Source organism: Schistocerca gregaria, chromosome 7, assembly GCF_023897955.1.
Source record: "Schistocerca gregaria isolate iqSchGreg1 chromosome 7, iqSchGreg1.2, whole genome shotgun sequence".
Taxonomy (NCBI): Eukaryota; Metazoa; Arthropoda; class Insecta; order Orthoptera; family Acrididae; genus Schistocerca; species Schistocerca gregaria.
The window spans coordinates 301,058,755-301,077,689 of NC_064926.1; the positions used below are offsets into that span (position 1 = coordinate 301,058,755).

The 18,935-nt window shown below is 41.6% G+C and overlaps 1 protein-coding gene across 5 annotated transcripts in view; it reads left to right on the forward strand.

The window, feature by feature from the left end:
- LOC126282042 (fat-like cadherin-related tumor suppressor homolog) overlaps positions 1-18,935 on the forward strand; it is a 1,587,586-nt gene that overhangs the window by 1,341,643 nt on the left and 227,008 nt on the right. For all 5 annotated transcript variants that reach the window (XM_049981457.1, XM_049981458.1, XM_049981459.1 and 2 more), the window contains one exon: positions 8,553-8,614. In XM_049981457.1, coding sequence (XP_049837414.1) covers positions 8,553-8,614 — 62 coding nt within the window. The remainder of the gene's footprint in view (positions 1-8,552; positions 8,615-18,935) is intronic.

Consider the following 18,935-nt stretch of genomic DNA (forward strand, 5'->3'; position numbering starts at 1 on the left):
GCATTCGGCACCTTCATGACCTTGCGGAAACGGACGACTGTCTTGCCGCGACAGGGGGATACGCTCTGTATTGATGCGACTGCTTGGACACCCTTTATTGTAATATGTGTGTTTCATTTGTACTGAATTTAGCATACACTCCTACAATGATGAGCTACCTGTCACCTCACTTGTCAGTAGAATAACCTTGTCTTTGAGGGTCTCATTTTTTTCCCCGCAATGTCTACAAACGGTTCTGCAAATATTTTAACGAGGTAGTGGATCCAGACCTGGCGTTAAGGACATCCGTAGAAGGGAAGTTGGTGAAAATAAATTAATATTCGCATTATATGATATTTCAGATTCTGTTTCATTAAAAAATTATAGTTGCACTTTCACTGACACAGTATTATTCACGTAAGCAATATGCGGTACTTCTCGTGCTTCGTTTAACGGTCAAAACGGGTGATACTCAGAATGCATATGAGTCTATCCATCACACGATACGGTAAAAATGCCTAGAAGTAGTTCTCTTTATCCAAAAACATTCGCTGAAGTTGCAGTTGAATTCAGTATTAGGAGTGTGAGAAAAATTGACAAGAAAATTATTGCAGAGTCTCACAGAGCACTTTCAGGTTAACGACATCACGGCCATGTTATACAAGAGAAGAAACGTAGTTCTGCAGAAGGAAAAAACGAAAATAATTACGGATTTTAAAGAACACCGAAGAAGAAGAAGAAGAAGAAGAAGAGAAACATCTGAGGATTCATCGTACGAATCTTTAATATTACACTAGCCCCGCAAAATAACTGTGTGAATGAGCTCATGACACGTAGCAGTCGCAGATTTTCGTAAGTAGATGAGTCCGCTATATTCCAATTAAACCCTGCAAAAAGTCCTGCATTTTAGCCTCTTCGGGTGTGACATCGCGCATTTTCAAAGTATAGATTTAAAGAAAAATGTCTAATAGAAACAAGCATGTGGAGCACTCAGTAGGAATTTAAAAGCAGGACAACCACTCAGACAGTTATTAAATTCTTCAACACAATACCCACACTGACGTTGAGATTTTGAACTTAGACGAACAAGAAAAAGGGAAAGAAACGTTAGGTGACCATAACGAACTACGTTGGGCAGAACAGATCTAAAATCTAATCTGCAATTGGTGGTGATGCTGTAATTTGACTGTTTCAGCCTTCTCTTTTCTTGTAGTGCACATAGCAAATTACACACACACACACAATTTTAATTCTTGTCTGAGACTGTTGATGACGCTGTCTCAGAAATAAACTGCAGTAGTCGTAATGCCCCGCTTCCGACCAACGTCTCGGAAGGTTTCCCTTGGTTAGCAGGCGAATGCTGTAACACGAATTTCCCTCTCAGATCTACGTCTGTCCAGACGCAGCGACTCTAAATGGGCCGGATCTCTAACTTCATGCTTCTTAGAGTAGAGAATGAAAAGCGCAATAAATAAATAAAAATAAATTCTTACGGTGGCAGTCATACAGTGCATGTGCCGTAGAGGTGCAGTGATTCAGCTTATGCTGTCATCCAAAGAATTAACATCGTCTACGGGGCTCTGAGCACTATGGGACTTAACATTTGTGGTCATCAGTCCCCTAGAACTTAGAACTACTTAAACCTAACTAACCTAAGGACGTCACACACATCCATGCCCGAGGCAGGATTCGAACCTGCGACCGTAGCAGTCGCGCGGTTCCGGACTGAGCGCCTAGAACCGCTAGACCAGCGCGGCCGGCCTAAAATCGTCTACGCAAGGGGAACTGATCAAGACCGACAGAAGAAAGGAAGAAATAATGCAAGATGTTTACGTTTGCTTTCACAAGCTCACGGAGAATTCTACGTAACGTAATTTAGCAAACTATCGCTTTAGGCACTGACTGAGTACCACATGTATCATGTTGTTTCGTGAATCAGTCTTTGTAAAGAGACAGTTGGTTTATAGGAGTATGTCAGCGTTTTATGTGAATCCTTTTATCTCTGATTCCTGACCAAGTTTTTTTTTTTCGTATTTCTTGCGGAGTTTCTTGGACCCGCAGATCTCGAAAATAAACGATCCTTCACAGCGTGCAACGTCGTTAGCCGCCCGTCCGCGGCGAATGCGCCAACTTCACAAACTTGCTAACCATTAATAATGCAGCTCCCATTGATATTCATATCGTGATAAAGTTGTGAAAACGCCGTTAATGGCACCAGCGGCGATATTTCCTCTCGCAGGCTAAGAAGAATTTACACGGTTCTGAGAAACGTTAAATTACCGCTGTACCACATTAGCGGCAACGCCTTCCAGGGCAACAGGTAATATTGTATCCCATTATTCTTTGTTAGTTATTCTGATGGGAATCTGCAGTCTCTGTAAAAATAAATTCCCTGTGAATTGGACTAGTCTAAACCTGGTATAGTGTGGGTCCTCTATAATAAGTTATTAAATTTCTCATTTTATACTGGGTGACGTGAGTGTAAAATCTCTCTATCCTTTTTTTTATTTTTCCTTCACCGCTATCATAAAATACGAACAATTTTCAGAAGCATAATAACATCTAAGATGCTGGAAGTTAAACTACTCACATGCCACGACAGCACAAAATTCCCACACACCGAACACGAAAGTATAAAACGTCTGCTCGCACAAATTCTGGAAATAAGATTTTAGGGACTCTCTTGATAACTTTTTGTGTTCCAGCCCCAATTTAATTATTCGTCATTACTGAACGTAACCTCACTAGCGGTATGTAAAAAAGAATTACTTAACGAAACCACTGTAGATTGTAAAGATCAGCTGGAATTTTATGGATGGCTTTTAATGGTGCTTGAAAGCATCCGCGTAGTCTCATTAATCCATAAATAAGACGATCAATATATGAGTTCCACTTTAATCAAAAAATTACAGGAAGTGAGTTGCTGAAACTCAGAAATTACGGTTTACTTACAGTGTCTGAGTTAACAAACCAATAGTGTATGTTTTATTGCTACTCGGAATGTCGATCTGTGTGTAACATGTTTTGAAGGATTATTGACTCTTTTTCTACAAATGGACTTTTTCTCTTTAATCAAATAAAATACAGCATATTTAATTCTGCAAATCAATGGGTACAACACTAGTGATAAATTTATATTAGGAAAGGCACAATCAACAAAAAATTATATGTACATTTTGATGAGAATTTGAATTGATTAAAGAAAAGAAAACACTTTGTAGAGCTTCTTAAGCAGCCCAGTTAAGTCTCTTCTGCGCTTGCTTTCATTGATAGCCTTGGAGAGGCACAAAGCAGTAAGTTACTGTGCGGCTGGTCCCGGTGGAGGTTCGAGTCCTCCCTTGGGCCTGGGTGTGTGTGTGTTTATCCTTAGGATAATTTAAGGTAAGTAGTGTGTAAGATTAGGAACTCATGACCTAAGCAGTTAAGTCCCTTAAGATTTTACACTCATTTGAACATTTTTTATGATCTTTCACCCAGTGCTGTTAAACGCTTGGCATATAACAAACCTAAATGTGAAAATAGTAGTTACTTCAGCAAAACTGCTTTTTTCCACAGAGGAATTTTTATTTCCTTATTTATTTTTATTTAGTGCAAAAGTGTTACATAATTACTTGTGTGATGAAACTAAATGTTTTTTCTTACGTGAAATCATCTGTAGATCTTTTCCGCCTCCGGTAGCTGAGTGGTCAGCGCAACAGAATGTCACTCTTAAGGGCCCGGGTTCGATTCCCGGCCGGGTCGGGATTTTCTCCGCTCAGGGACTGTTTGTTGTGTTGTCCTAATCATCATAATTCCATCCCCATCGACGCGCAAGTGGCCGGAGTGGCGTCAAATCGTAAGGCTTGCAACAAGCAAACGGTCTACCGACGAGAGGCCCTAGTCATACGACTTTTTTTATCTACAGATCGTGATCATGTAGCAGTATCTAAATACCAGTTAAATTACTGTTGTATAAACTCACCATGCCGTAAGATACATCGTGCGTTGTGACCCATGGAACACATACCTACTTAGGTAACTACTGCAAAATTTCTGATGGTTTATAAAACAGTGTCTGAGATTCTTAGTTTCGATAACGCTTTTTAATTTATTTCAGCTAAATCTGTACTAACAGCATTTTAGGACAAGGTATTAGTTCACCTACGTCTGCATGATTGCTCTTCAACTCACAACTTAAGTGCTCCGTAGTGTGTTTATCGAACTACCTTCAGGATACTTTTCTACGATCCATCCTCCATCAGCGCGCGGGAGGAAAACTGAAATATTTCCGTGCGAGCTCTCCTTTTTCTTATTTTAATGCGATGATCATTTCTCCCTACGTAGGTGGGCACTAACAATATATGTTCACACTCTGAGGAGATAGTTGGTGGTTGAAATTTCATGAGAAGATCCTGCAGCAGCGAAAAATGTCTTTCTTTTAATAATTGGCACCGCAATTCGCTTATCATATCCGTGGCACACCATCACCTATTTCGCGATTATGAAAAACGCGTTGCTTTTCTTTAGACTTTTTCGATGTCCTCTGTCAATTCTACACTACCGGCCATTGGTGTTAATTGGACAAATATATTATACTAGAACTGACATGTGATTACATTTTCACGCAGTTTGGGTGCATAGATCCTGAGAAATCAGTACACAGAACAACCACCTCTGGCCGTAATAATGGCCTTGATACGCCTGGGCATTGAGTCAAACAGAGCTTGGATGGCGTGTACAGGTACAGCTGCCCATGCAACTTCAACACGATACCACAGCTCATCAAGAGTAGTGACATGCGTATCGTGACGAGCCAGTTGCTCGACCACCATTGACCAGACGTTTTCAATTGTTGAGAGATATGGAGAATGTGCAGCACAGCGCAGCAGTCGAACATTTTCTGTATCCAGAAAGGCCCGTATAGGACCTGCAACATGCGGTCGTGCATTTTCCTGCTGAAATGTAGGGTTTCACAGGGATCGAATGAAGGGTAGAGCCACGGGTAGTAACACATCTGAAATGTAACATCCACTGTTCAAAGTGCCGTCAATGCGAACAAGAGGTGACCGAGACGTGTAACCAATGGCACCTCATACCGTCACGCCGGGTGATACGCCAGTACCGCGATGTCGCCAAACACGGATGCGACCATCATGCTGCTGTAAACAGAACCTGGATTCATCCGAAAAAAAGACGTTTTGTTATTCATGCACCCAGGTTCGTCGTTGAGTACACCATCACAAGCGCTCCTGTCTGTGATGCAGCGTCAAAGGTAACCGCAGTTATGGTCTCCGAGCTGATAGTCCGTGCTGCTGCAAACGTCGTCGAACTGTTCGTGCAGATGGTTGTTGTCTTGCAAACGTCCACATCTGTTGACTTAGGGATCGAGACGCGACTGCACGATCCGTTACAGCCATGCGGATAAGATCCCTGTCATCTCGACTGCTAGTGATACGAGGCCGTTGGGATCCAGCACGGCGTTCCGTATTACTCTCCTGAACCCACCGATTCCATATTCTGCTAACAGTCATTGAATCTCGACCAACGCGAGTAGCAATGTCGCGATACGATAAACCGCAATCGTGATAGGCTACAATTCGACATTTATCAAAGTCGGAAGCGTGGTGGTATGCATTTCTTCTCCTTATACGAGGCATCACAACAAAGTTTCACCAGGCAACGCCGGTCAACTGCTGTTTGTTATGAGAAATCGGTTGGAAACTTTCGTCATGTCAGCACGTTGCAGGTGTCGCCACCGGCGCCAGCGTTGTGTGAATGCTCTGAAAAGCTAATCATTTGCATATAACAGCATCTTCTTTCTGTCGGTTAAATTTCGAGTTTATAGCACGTCATCTTCGTGGTGTAGCAACTTTAATGGTCAGTAGTGTAACTTACGCGGATCCCACGCCGTACGGCAATACTCCTGAAGAGGGTGGACAAGCATAGTTTAAGCAGTCTCTTTAGTAGACTTTTTATATTTTCGATAATTCTGCCAATAAATCGCAGTCTTTAGTTGGCTTTCCCCATAATATTATCTATCTGTTCATTCCAATTTAAATTATCCGTGATTTTGTCCCCTAAGTATTTAGTTTAAATTATTGGTGAATGTGCCCACTAAGTATTTAGTTCAATTGGCGGCCTTTAGATTTGTGTGATTTCTCGTGTAACTGAAATTTAACGAATTCCATTTGTTACACATGTGGACGACCTTATATGTCCACCTAATTTTCAACATTATTTTGTAGCACCAAATCTCAAATATCTAGATTCTCTTCTGTTGCCGTTTTCCGCTGTCTTTGTTTCACTGCCGTACAATGGTATGCACCAAACGTGCGTTTTCAGAAATTTCTTCCTCAAATTAAGGCCTATGTTTGATACTAGTAGATTTCTCTTGGTCAGGGATGCCGTTTTTCCAGCTCTAGTTTGCTTTTTCTGTCCTCCTTACTCCGTTCGTCATCGGTTATTTTCGTGCCTACAAAGCAGAATTCCTTGACTTAACCTATTAGGACCAATACCATTCCTGATATACATCAATGACTTTCCCAGTAATGTTACTCATGGTGAAAAAGTCTCTTCGCTGGTGACAGCAGTATTATAGGCAGTGAGTAAACAAGAGAACTCCTTGCGAGAAAGCAAATGATTTTCTCAAGGAAGTTTACAATTGGTCACTAAGCAATAAAGTGACAAAGAACATAAAGAAAATTAATGCCAAGAATTTCAGTTTGAAGAGGGAAAATGACAATGTGAAATTAAATGTCGATGGCACCTCTGTAACTATGTAACAAATGCAAAATTTCTAGGAATGAGTATTGATTCTCAGTTGAAGTGATGTGAAGACACAAAGGTACTTGCAAACAGAGTGTCATCATCATGTTATGCCCTTAGAATCCTATCTTAGCTATGGCATTCTTTTTTGGGTAACAATTGCACAAAATATAAACACACTTTTCAAACTCCAGAAAAGAGCCATAAGAATAATAACCAAAAATAGTAGTGGAGCTCATTGTAAAGATCTGTTCAAAACACTGGGGATTTTAGCTGCTCCGTGTGAATACATTTACCAGTCAGTTGTACACATCAAAAATAACATTGCTTATTACTGCAGAAACAGCTCTGTCCATGGCCATAGAACAAGTGCTAGATTCAACTTACGTTTACCAAGAAAAAATAAATATAAAACTCAAAACAGCATTTTCTACCGAGGAATAAAACTGTGCAATAAATTACCGAAAGAGATTAAAGAAATTGCAAAAATACACTTATTTAAAAAGGCAGCTGAAAAGTACCTGTTATTCAATACATTTTATACATTAAAGGACTACTTAGATGAAACAGAGTAGGAAATTCAGCCACGTAACATTTACAGCGACCGCCGACGTTTCGGCGGGAGTAGTAGTGACTGATAGATATGAGTGAAAAGTGTGACATTACATTATTTAATAAGAAATTTGTAAAAATGTATTGTATATATCAGGAGTAAATCTAATGATTATCTCTAACAAGAAGTCTGTAAATGTATGTGTATACGAATTAGCTTATTTGAAATTGGTCTAAACTTCTAATAATTTTGACATATACTTTATCCTTGTAAAAAGAGATCTACGGATGAAAAAAGCTACTACTACTACTACTACTACTAGTAGTAGTAGTACTGTTACTTCGTGATCCAGAATTTTGGTGTTAACTTTCTCGCTTTTCTCAATTCTACTACTTAGCATTACTTTCGTTTTCCTCCGATTTACTGTCATTTTATAGTCTGTACTTATTTGACTGTTCATTCCAATCAACAGATCCTGTAATTCTTTTTCACCTTTATTGAGGATTCCAATGTCATCAGTGAATCTCGTCATTAATATCTTTTAACCTTGAATTTTAATCCTACTCTTGAATCTTTATTTTATAACTGTGATCCCTTCTTTGATGTATAGATTGAACAACAGGGAGAAAGGCTTGCTCCCTATCTTTACATCCTTTTTAACCCGAGCACTTCGATCACGGTGTTTCATAGTTATTGTTATCTCGTCGTTCTTGTGGAAGTTGTATATTACCAGTTTTTCTCTACAGCTTACCCGTATTTTTCTCAAAATTTCGAACATTTGCAACCTTCTTCCAGGTTGAAAAATCCTATGATCGTATCTAAAGTTTTTTCTATGGCTTAGGAGTCAAATTGTCTCCGGATGTGACCGGACATTTCCTGTAAACGTTGTGAAAATAATATATTGTTTTCATGGTATTTTTATTTTACGTTCTCCAAGACTGCTGCCTAAATTAATTACTTCAGATTAGCTTCAGGGTAGATTTCTCTCCTCTTCCTTCATAATTCATCACGTTTCAGAAAGTTATCATCACTTTGGCTGGAAATTTCTCGTTGGTACTTTATTCCATGTAGCATAAAGCTAGGAGAAAAGTTAGAATTGGTCATGTGCACTGTACGATGTTGCAGAGATTATTGTACGCACAAAGACAAATATTCATAGCTCTGTGTCTATACAATTGCAAGTTCTGACTTTATTAACCGATAAGGTCATGCTGTATTGCCATGTTCCTCATGAGCGCAAAACGAAAAATAATGATTTGATGTTCCTTTGTTTCAGGAGTGATAAAGACAACAAGTCGGCGTCTAGACAGGGAGACCATGGCGGAGCATATTCTGGAGGTAAGTCGACGCCGTAACATGAGCCATCACATTTTTGTACACTACCATGCAAATTCTGTCATTATTTGATTATATTCTTGTCGGATCTGCATCCGGACCACACAGTTACTTTGACGCAGTATTTCAACGATCCGTCGGGCTGCCATTTTTTTCAACCTGAATATAGCTTCAGGTGGACCGCTGAAATATGGTGTCAATATGACTGTATGTGCCGGTTGCAGACCGAACAAGAACACAATCAGTTAATATGCCGCCGAAGTTTACGTAATCAACCAAGTTCTGTCGTTGCTGTTCGAAGGATGTGACTCTTGTATACGTCAGAATACCAGTCAGTAAAGAATTGTTTCAGCATCTAGTCAGCAAAGAGTTGTTTCTACATCTATACAGGGTGTATCATAATTAAGGCGTAAACGCATACAATGGAAAGTACACGATACTAGAAGCAAAGTAATCTCAATAAACATAAGGTCGAAAATGCGTACCTCAAGAGCTACGAGGAATTTTTCATCTTCGATACCGTAAAGCAAATCTCTTCTGCTGAAAGCTCTTTGCTTTCCATATTTTGGGACATGATATGGAAACACAACTCTTCTAATGAACAATTGCTCATAACTTGTAAGATATGCATTTTAGAGCAAATGTTTACTGAACCTTTCTTGTTTTGGTCCATACTACTACTTCCCAAAATGTGAAAAGCAAAGAACTTGCAGAAGAAGAGATTTGCTTCACAGTATCGAAGTTGAAAAATTGCTCTTAGCTATTAGGGTATACATTTTCTACCCTATGTTTAGTGAGACATTTTTTGCTTCGCTTCTAGTATCGTGTACTTTCAAATGTATGTGTTTACGCCATTAATTATGATACACACTGTATAATGGACAAGTTCTGTATGAAGAGATCGCTAGACGGTTAGCAATATCTCTATTCAGCGAGTTACTCGGTTATGGTGCGTTTTCTGACACCAACAAAACTATAAGAAAAATATGCCAAGAGAAGCTAACATAGTGTAACATTTTACTGTGAGCACAAAATGACACAAAACTGAAGAAAACGTTTTTACTGAAAGAAGACACAGAAAACGGATAGAAATGGAATTGTTAACATAGCTGGTCAGCATAAAATGCCCAATCTGACAATCATGCTAGGAAAACGTAAAATAGTTGTTGATTTCTCTGATGTCAGGATAGCTATTATTATTTGGGGCTGGTAATGCATGAAAATAAGAACAAAAAAATTGATCCAGGTGCCTTTAATCGTTATTGGGTTCTTGTCAAAAAATTCATGTATATTTCATTCCGGAGATGTTCCAAGAATTTCCAACAGGGGCAGAGAAGGGGCAGTGGAACTAGTTAAGGGGATCTACAGAAAACCTAAATATGCATAGAGACTTGAGCTACGCTCCTCGGAGTGAAGGCCCATTTTGGTAACTACACTGTGACCTCGACGACAGCAAATGTATTAATGCTTACGCTCCAAAACGGTGCTTAACGTCTCTGATAAGTGCTGTACGGCAACACCTCACTCAATGAATGCCGTGTAACTTTCGTGAGAATAGGTAAAATAAATTTAGATTTATTGTAAGTACTACGCAATAGGCTACGTGACAAAAAGAGTGAAGCACACACAAGAGGAGGAGGTAACGAAATGGAATTTGACGGGTTGAAAAGTTGTGTGACGTTTTTTCAGTGATTACAAAATCGAATCAAATTTACAAAGAACTTGACAGTACGAGCCCACTTACACTGAAGCGCCATGCGTATTCAAATACAGATATATGTAAACAGGCTTAATACGGCTCTGCCGTCGGCAACGCTTATATAAGACAATAAGTGTCTGGTGCGGTTACTCTGCTACAATGGCAGGTTATCAAGATTTAAGTGTGTCTGAACCTGGTGTTATAGTCGACGCAAGAGCGATGGGACACAGGATCTCCGAGGTAACGAAGAAGTGGAGATTTTCCCGTACGACCATTCCATGAAAGTACCGTGAATATCAGGAATCCGGTAAAATATCAGATCTTCGACGTCGATGCTGCTGGAAAAAAATCCTGCAAAAACGGGACCAACGACGCCTGAAGAGAGACGTTCAACACGACAGAAGGGCAACGCTTCCGTAACTTATTGTAGATTTCAACGTTGAGCAATGAAGTTTCAGCGTACGGACCAGTCAACGATACATCTCTCTTGTATCCTTGATGACTGCACGACACAATGCTATACGCCTCGCCTGGGCCCGTCAACGTTGACATTGGACTGTTGATGACTGGAAACACGTTCCCTGGTCGGATGAGTTTCGTTTCAAATGTTATCGAGCGGATGGACAAGTCGGGTATGGAGACAACCTAATGAATTCATGGACTCTGTATGTAAGTAGGGGACTGTTCAAGCTGGTGGAGGCTCTGTAATGGTGTGGAACGTGTGTAGTTGGAGTGATGTTGGACCCCCGGATACGTCTAGATACGACTCTGACACGTGACACGCACGTAATCATCCTGTCTGATCACCTGCATCCATTCATGACCATTGTGCATTCTGACGGACTTGGTTGATTCCAGCAGGACAATGCCACTACCCATACAGTGTGGATCCAAGAATACTACTTTGAGTTTAAACGCATCCGCTGGCCACCAGACTCCCGAGATAGGAACATTCTTGAGCATATTTGGGATGCATTGCAACTTGCTGTTCAGAAGAGATCTCCACCCCCTCGTACTCTTAATGGATTTATGGACAGTCCTGTGGGATTCGTGATGTCGATACCCTCCAGAAATACTTCAGACATTAATCGAGTCCATGCCATAATGTGTTGTGGCACTTCTGATTGCTCGCGGGACCCTACACGATATTAGGCAGGTGTACCAGTTTCTTTGGCTCTTCAGTGTATCAGTACCTTGTTAAACCCCTCTGGCCTGGCTATAGCACTGATTCAGTTGGGAAGGGTACCATAAATCCGTTGTGTTCTGGGCTAGCCCGCACATAACTTTACATTAGCAACTTCTCCCTGATCTCCTGGAAACCAGCATGTTCTGTTGGGGACAGACGTTGTCCATTGGAGTATCTCACCACCAGACAGACATGTCACAGAAACATAGGTGTGTCGGACGAGCATTGTCCTCCTGAGAACTGGCATTACGAAAATGTCGAATCAGAGATAATAGATGAGAGGTACCAAATCCGTTATGCACCATTGTTCTGTCCCAGTTCCCTCAAGCGCTACCAGTCTTGACTTGAAGTCACACCTGACGGCTCTCCAAGCAATGACTCCAGGAGTAACACTCCTGTACCTCTCCAAAAGATTGTAAGAATAGTACCTTTCCCCAGATCACTAGCATACTCGTTGACAGTGGCTATCGGGAGTAGAATGCAAACGTGATTTTTCATTGAACACAGTACGGCACCTCTCAGAACGCAGCCGTTTTTCTATTGAAATGTTAAAAGCTGTCTGTGTATGGGATAGTAATTGTCTACTCCAGCTGCTTGGTGTACGATACGATGTGGTCAGACGTGGTCGTACAGAGCCTTGACGACGAATATGCTTGCTCTCACATTCCCATGCAGTCCAACATCGGTCCACTGTCACATCCAAATGCCGTACAAATCTGGGTATTGCACAATTCGACCAGCCGGCCCAGTGGTGACCCACAGCTGAAAACACTGTCCACAAGTGAATGGGGCATATCCTTGTCTTTCACAGTGATCACTCTACGTCTGTTGCTGTTCTTCACGCAGCTGGCCTGGTAACAACACTAAACAGGATCAACATTACTGCACTCTGGCGACCATTCTACCTTTCAGAGAGAATTGCATTTACATACCCATTACCGCACCCGCATATGTGTAAGACGGACACAGCTATCCGACCTACAGTTTTTGCCCTCTACAGCTCCCTCTAGTACCATGGAAGTCATTCCCTCATGTCTTATCAGATGTCCTATCATCCTGTCCCTTCTCCTTATCAGTGTTTTCCACATATTCCTTTCCTCTCCGATTCTGCGTAGAACCTCCTCATTCCTTACCTTATCAGTCCACCTAATTTTCAACATTCGTCTATATCACCACATCTCAAATTCTTCGATTCTCTTCTGTTCCGGTTTTCCCACAGTCCATGTTTCACTACCATATAATGCTGTACTCCAGACGTACATCCTCAGAAATTTCTTCCTCGAATTAAGGCCGGTATTTGTTATTAGTAGACTTCTCTTGGTCAGAAATGCCTTTTTTGCCATAGCGAGTCTGCTTTTGATGTCCTCCTTGCTCCGTCCGTCATTGGTTATTTTACTGCCTAGGTAGCAGAATTTTTTAACATCATTGACTTCGTAACCATCAATCCTGATGTTAAGTTTGTCGCTGTTCTCATTTCTACTACTTCTCATTACCTTCGTCTTTCTCCGATTTACTCTCAAACCATACTGTGTACTCATTAGACTGTTCATTCCGTTCAGCAGATCATTTAATTCTTCTTCACTTTCACTCAGGATAGCAATGTCATCATCGAATCGTATCATTGATATCCTTTCACATTGTATTTTAATCCCACTCCTGAACCTTTCTTTTATTTCCATCATTGCTTCCTCGATGTACAGATTGAAGAGTAGAGGCGAAAGGCTACAGCCTTGTCTTACTCCCTTCTTAATACGAGCACTTCGTTCTTGATCGTCCATTCTTATTATTCCCTCTTGGTTGTTGAACATATTGTATATGACCCATCTCTCCCTATAGCTTACCCCTACTTTTTTCAGAATCTTGAACAGCTTGCACCATTTTATATTGTCGAACGCTTTTTCCAGGTCGATAAATCCTATGAACGTGTCTTGATTTTTCTTTAGCCTTGCTTCCATTATTAGCGTAACGTCAGAATTGCCTCTCTCGTGCCTGTACTTTTCCTAACGCCAAACTGATCGTCACGTAGCGCATTCTCAATTTTCTTTTCCATTCTTCTGTATATTATTCTTGTAAGCAGCTTCGATGCATGAGCTGTTAAGCTGATTGTGCGATAATTCTCGCACTTGCCGTCTTCGGAATTGTGTAGATGATGCTTTTCCGAAAGTCAGATGGTATGTCGCCAGACTCATATATTCTACACACCAACGTAAAAAGTCGTTTTGTTACCACTTCGCCTAATGATTTTAGAAATTCTGATGGAATGTTATCTATCCCTTCTGCCTTATTTGACCGTAAGTCCTCCAAAGCTCTTTTAAATTCCGATTCTAATACTGGATCCCCTATCTCTTCTAAATCGACTCCTGTTTCTTCTTCTATCACATCAGACAAATCTTCACCCTCATAGAGGCTTTCAATGTATTCTTTCCGCCTATCTGCTCTCTCCTCTGCATTTAACAGTGGAATTCCCATTGCACTCTTAATGTTACCACCGTTGCTTTTAATGTCACGAAAAGTTGTTTTGACTTTCCTATATACTGAGTCTGTCCTTCCGACAATCATATCTTTTTCGATGTCTTCACATTTTTCCTGCAGCCATTTCGTCTTAGCTTCCCTGCACTTCCTATTTATTTCATTCCTCAGCGACTTGTATTTCTGTATCCCTTCTAGGTGCTTCACTATAATTCAACGAGTATTACCTTATTCCTTATCTCTTATGTGCTGCCGACGATCCTGACCCAACCGACTCTTGTAACCTTAATCTCGTATGCTTAAGACACTGCATACCCTTCATTTATTCAAGCGATACATCCAGCTTCATCTCAGAAACGTCAACAACAAGTGAAATTAGCTGTACCGACCCATCAACCCTGCTAAAATCTAAACAATAATTATAGAAGAACACATACGAGCTATCTGTTCTCGAGACCTACACCTTACAATCCACAATTGTACAATCCAATTAACTAAAACATTAAATGCGTGGGACTAACACTTGATCAACGTGTAACATGTAATTCCCTCAGAAAAGAAAGTCTGCTTTACACCAACGCTACTAACCAGATAAACATTGGGACTAAATCGTATGACTGTCACCCACACATACAAAATTCTCATTCTACCCGTCCTCGCCTGTCCCAATAGTGAGTGGACCTCCACACCCTCCAAATCTAAGAAGAATATCCACTTTACCTCACTTTCCTCTGCTCATCATGCACGTTTGATATACCCGCTATGCCCATCAATAATTCACTCTCTTCCTTCCAGCCCAAATGAAGGCTCCAAACTATCGTTTCTCTGCTTATCTGCAACGCTACCCCCGTCCCGAAACGTATATGTCATTCAGATGGTTCAAATGGCTCTGAGCATTATGGGACTTAACATCTGAGGTCATCAGTACCCTAGATTTAGAACTGCTTAAACCTAACTAACCTAAGGACACCAAAGACATCCATGCCGGAGGCAGGGTTCGAACCTGCTACAGTAGCAGCAGCGCGGTTCCGGACTGAAGCGCCTGGAACCGCTCGGCCACAATGGCCGGGCGTATGTGCCATTCATTAGTTCCTTTCCGTATACATATTCAACTTCTTTCCTCTAAATGCAACAGTCTTATTAAGCTCTCCCTCGTAGACTATCACAAGGGGTGAACCATCGCAGCTTACATTACGTTAAAATTTGCATGTATATTACTCGTACTTTTGTTAAGCAAAGACTGGGGTGTGGCCAACTTGGCCGCTGACTGCCCGCTCCCTGGAGGGGGAATATAAGTGACGAACAGCTAAATAAATAAAAAGTAGATATATGAGCGATCGGTTTTAATGTTCCATATTTGCACGTGAAAAAATAAGTCCAATGTCTGATACAAAGCTGTTTTATATTGATATTCAAAGAATAGTGGTAGATGCAAATATAAATATAAGTGGAAACACGATTGTTTGGCCGTGAGGTAACATTCGCATGTTACTCGTTTCTTGTAAGCAAGATTCGGCTCATTGTAGAAAGGACATTCATCAGATCAGTCTACACTCAGGATGGTATACACTAGCCTGTCAAAGAGTACAATCGAAGAACAGTAGTCAACCGAAAGGCCACTTACGGCTTCTATAGCGTAGAAAATCTACATTCCTATCAAAGTGCTCCGTCATTAGACAGCAGTCGTTGGAAATCGCACTGTTCAGCAAATGTTCTACACCTGACGAGAAGCGCCCCTACGCTGCAAGTACAGTTTTGTATGAAGCGCTCTTAAGCCATAATGATTGCAAAAATTCTAAATCAGCTACCCATTCAGGGTCATGCAAAAATGGCTCTGAATGTCCTCTTTCCTGAGCAACTGCCTCATGTAGTCGGAAAACTCAGGAAATCACTTTTCTTTTGCTCAACCAGCAAACCTCAGTACGACAGGGGATATCTGGATACTCTTCCACAAATGAAATAAAAAATTCTTGAACTGACAATAAATGAGCTCGTGGTAGCGAATATAGTTCACTATATGCACCACAACGTTAATTACATCTTGAAGGCAGGCCGAAGTGACCGTGCGGTTATAGGCGCTGCAGTCTGGAATCGCGAGACCGCTACGGTCGCAGGTTCGAATCCTGCCTCGGGCATGGATGTGTGTGATGTCCTTAGGTTAGTAAGGTTTAACTAGTACTAAGTTCTAGGGGACTAATGACCTCAGACGTTGAGTCCCATAGTGCTCAGAGCCATTGTGAACACCTTGAAGCTCGAGAACTTTTGCACAAAGAGCCTCTTGGAGTGCAAAACAATTAAAAAGAGGGTAAATTCGGCATGTTAAGCTTGTAGCAGTGTCCTTCATCGAAAACATATCCAGGTGTTCTTCCAGTACGCAATGGCTAATTGAGCTGTGTCGTTAATATCCATGGGCTCAGGAAGCGCGATGGCGTATGCTAGCGGGTTTTCAATTTTGACTGCCAATTGTTCATACAAATTACGGGCAATGTCACTGATTCGACGAGATATTGTTATACTGGAAAGTCGTATCCCGCGGTATGCAGGAGCTAATGTAGCATTAATTGCTTCTCCTACATCCAGCAAAATATTCTATATTAATGGCATTTCCATAAATAATTTCCCAGCTCTTGCTAAATGTAGAGCTAGTTTATAACTAGCTCTAAGAGTCCTTTAACAGCACGCTTCATCTGCTTCGCCCTGAATTAGAGAAAAAATATGGTGTTAGGAATAATGTAAGCGAAAACGAAGATGAATACAAATTTAAAAGGAATTTAAACAAAGTCCAGTTCATTTCCCAGGACCTTTTACCAAAATAAACATCCTGATGTACTAGTAGAGACAGAATTCTCTTTTGCAAGAGTTTGTAACATTCTTAATTCTTCCTCTCTGACGACCCCTATGATTTATTCCACTACACTTTTCTGAATGCAATTTGCTATAGTGTCTTTCAATAGACATTTCCGTGCACAAATAATTACTGTACCACTTTATCGTGCAGAACTTCCAGCCCCAGTTTAAATAGACTTCCGGGAATCCTTCATTTTTCGGAGCAGGTTGTTCCATTATTCTAGTACCTGTCTTGAATGTATCTGTTTCTGTGTTGAATATCCGGCTATAAACCACACTGGGCAGCGCATAATGGCGGCTTCACCATGCAAGCCTAACTAACCTAAGGACATCACACACATCCATGCCCGAGGCAGAATTCGAACCTGCGACCGTAGCAGTCCACGGTTGCGGACTGCGCGCCTAGAACCGCGAGACCACCGCGGCTGGCATACTTGCACCTGGACGTTCTTGGAGAGCTGAAACATTCTCAGTTATCTGGGGTCTGGCGTTGGTTTGAATGATTGCTCTGATGTATTTAATTTTTGAACTTCGTTCATTTTTTCCAAATAGTGTACATCAAAACAATTTAAGAGCCTTCTAGTTTTCACTCAAGGCTAGTTACACACCCCTTTTAAAGACAGAGTACATGCAGAGAGATACTGTGTAAGAGGTCCAAGATTAAGCAATTTGTTGCTAGCGCGCTCGAGCGGATGTAATTTCGATGGATTGCTCATGCGCTGCCTGCGATATGTAAGGTATAAGAGGATCTCAGACCAGAGAGCAGTAGGAAGTTTGTAGCAGATGAAGTAGTAGTAGCGAGTAGTCGTGTGCATGAAGTTGGCTGTAGAGTGCTGCAACGCTCAATGTTTGACCGGTCACGGCTCGCCAGTTGACGGGGGGACCGAGCCTCTCGTGTCCGGCCCCACACAACTCGGCTCGGTCACGTACTCGCCCCATGTCTGTTGTCCGGATTCCGGACACGCGGATAACCGAGCATGACCGGTCACAACTGACGTCTCACCTCGCCTCGCCCCGGCTCGCTGCACTGTACTGTACAAATCCAACGCCTCTCTCTCTCTCTCTCTCTCTCTCTCTCTCTCTCTCTCTCTCTCTCTCTCTCTTATACACACACACACACACACACACACACACAATGTATTTATCTCTGTCTCCCTCTCTCTCTTTTAATACAATCCTGATTTAGGTTTTCCGTGATTTTCATAAATCGGCTCCTGGCAAATGCCGGGATGGTTCCTTTCAAACGGCACGGCCGACTTCCTTCCCCGTCCGTCCCTAATCCGATGAGACCGATGACCTCGCTGTCTAGTCTCCTTCTCCAAAACAACCAACCAACCTAACGCCCGGGAATTTTGTTGTAAAAAAAACATTGATCACAAGAGACCAGTCTGTGTTAATGTAATGTGTTGTAAGCGGCATATAGTGCATCTGATTATGCGAATCAGTCCACATATCAACTCTCGCAGCAAATGTTTTATTAATAACTTCCGCTGGCCGACGTGGCCTAGCGGTTCTAGGCGCTACAGTCTGGAACCGTGCGACCGTTACGGCCGCAGGTTCGAATCCTGCCCCGGGCATGGATGTGTGTGATGTCCTTAGGTTAGTTAGGTTTAAGTAGTTCTAAGTTCTAGGGGACTGATGACCTCAGATGTTAAGTCCCATAGTGCTCAGAGCCATTTGAAACATTTAATAACTTCCACAATAACAGAAGGCATTATGCAGTTTCGTATTGCATCAGCTTGTTCTTTGACGTGTCTGCTCATAGTAGAGGGATGTGGCATGACATCTGCCACGTTAACTTCTTCATAATGGGCACCTAGATGTATTAATTCTTGGCCTAGTTCTCTGAAACCACCAGAAGCAGCATTAAAAGGTCTCATATCTTTAGCACACATTTGCAACACACTTTGCTGTAATACTATTTTTTATTATTGGCGATATTCCTGAAGGAATTGGTTTCAATCTTGCGTCTTACTGCACTGGCTTCCTCGCACCGCATGATTACAGAGAGAGAGAGAGGCATACCACAAATGAGAAGCCCGTATTGGCTGCGGTCTCACACGGATAATGACACGTGTAATGTGTTTAAAGTAACGTGCTACGTACTCGGTCACGGAATCTAT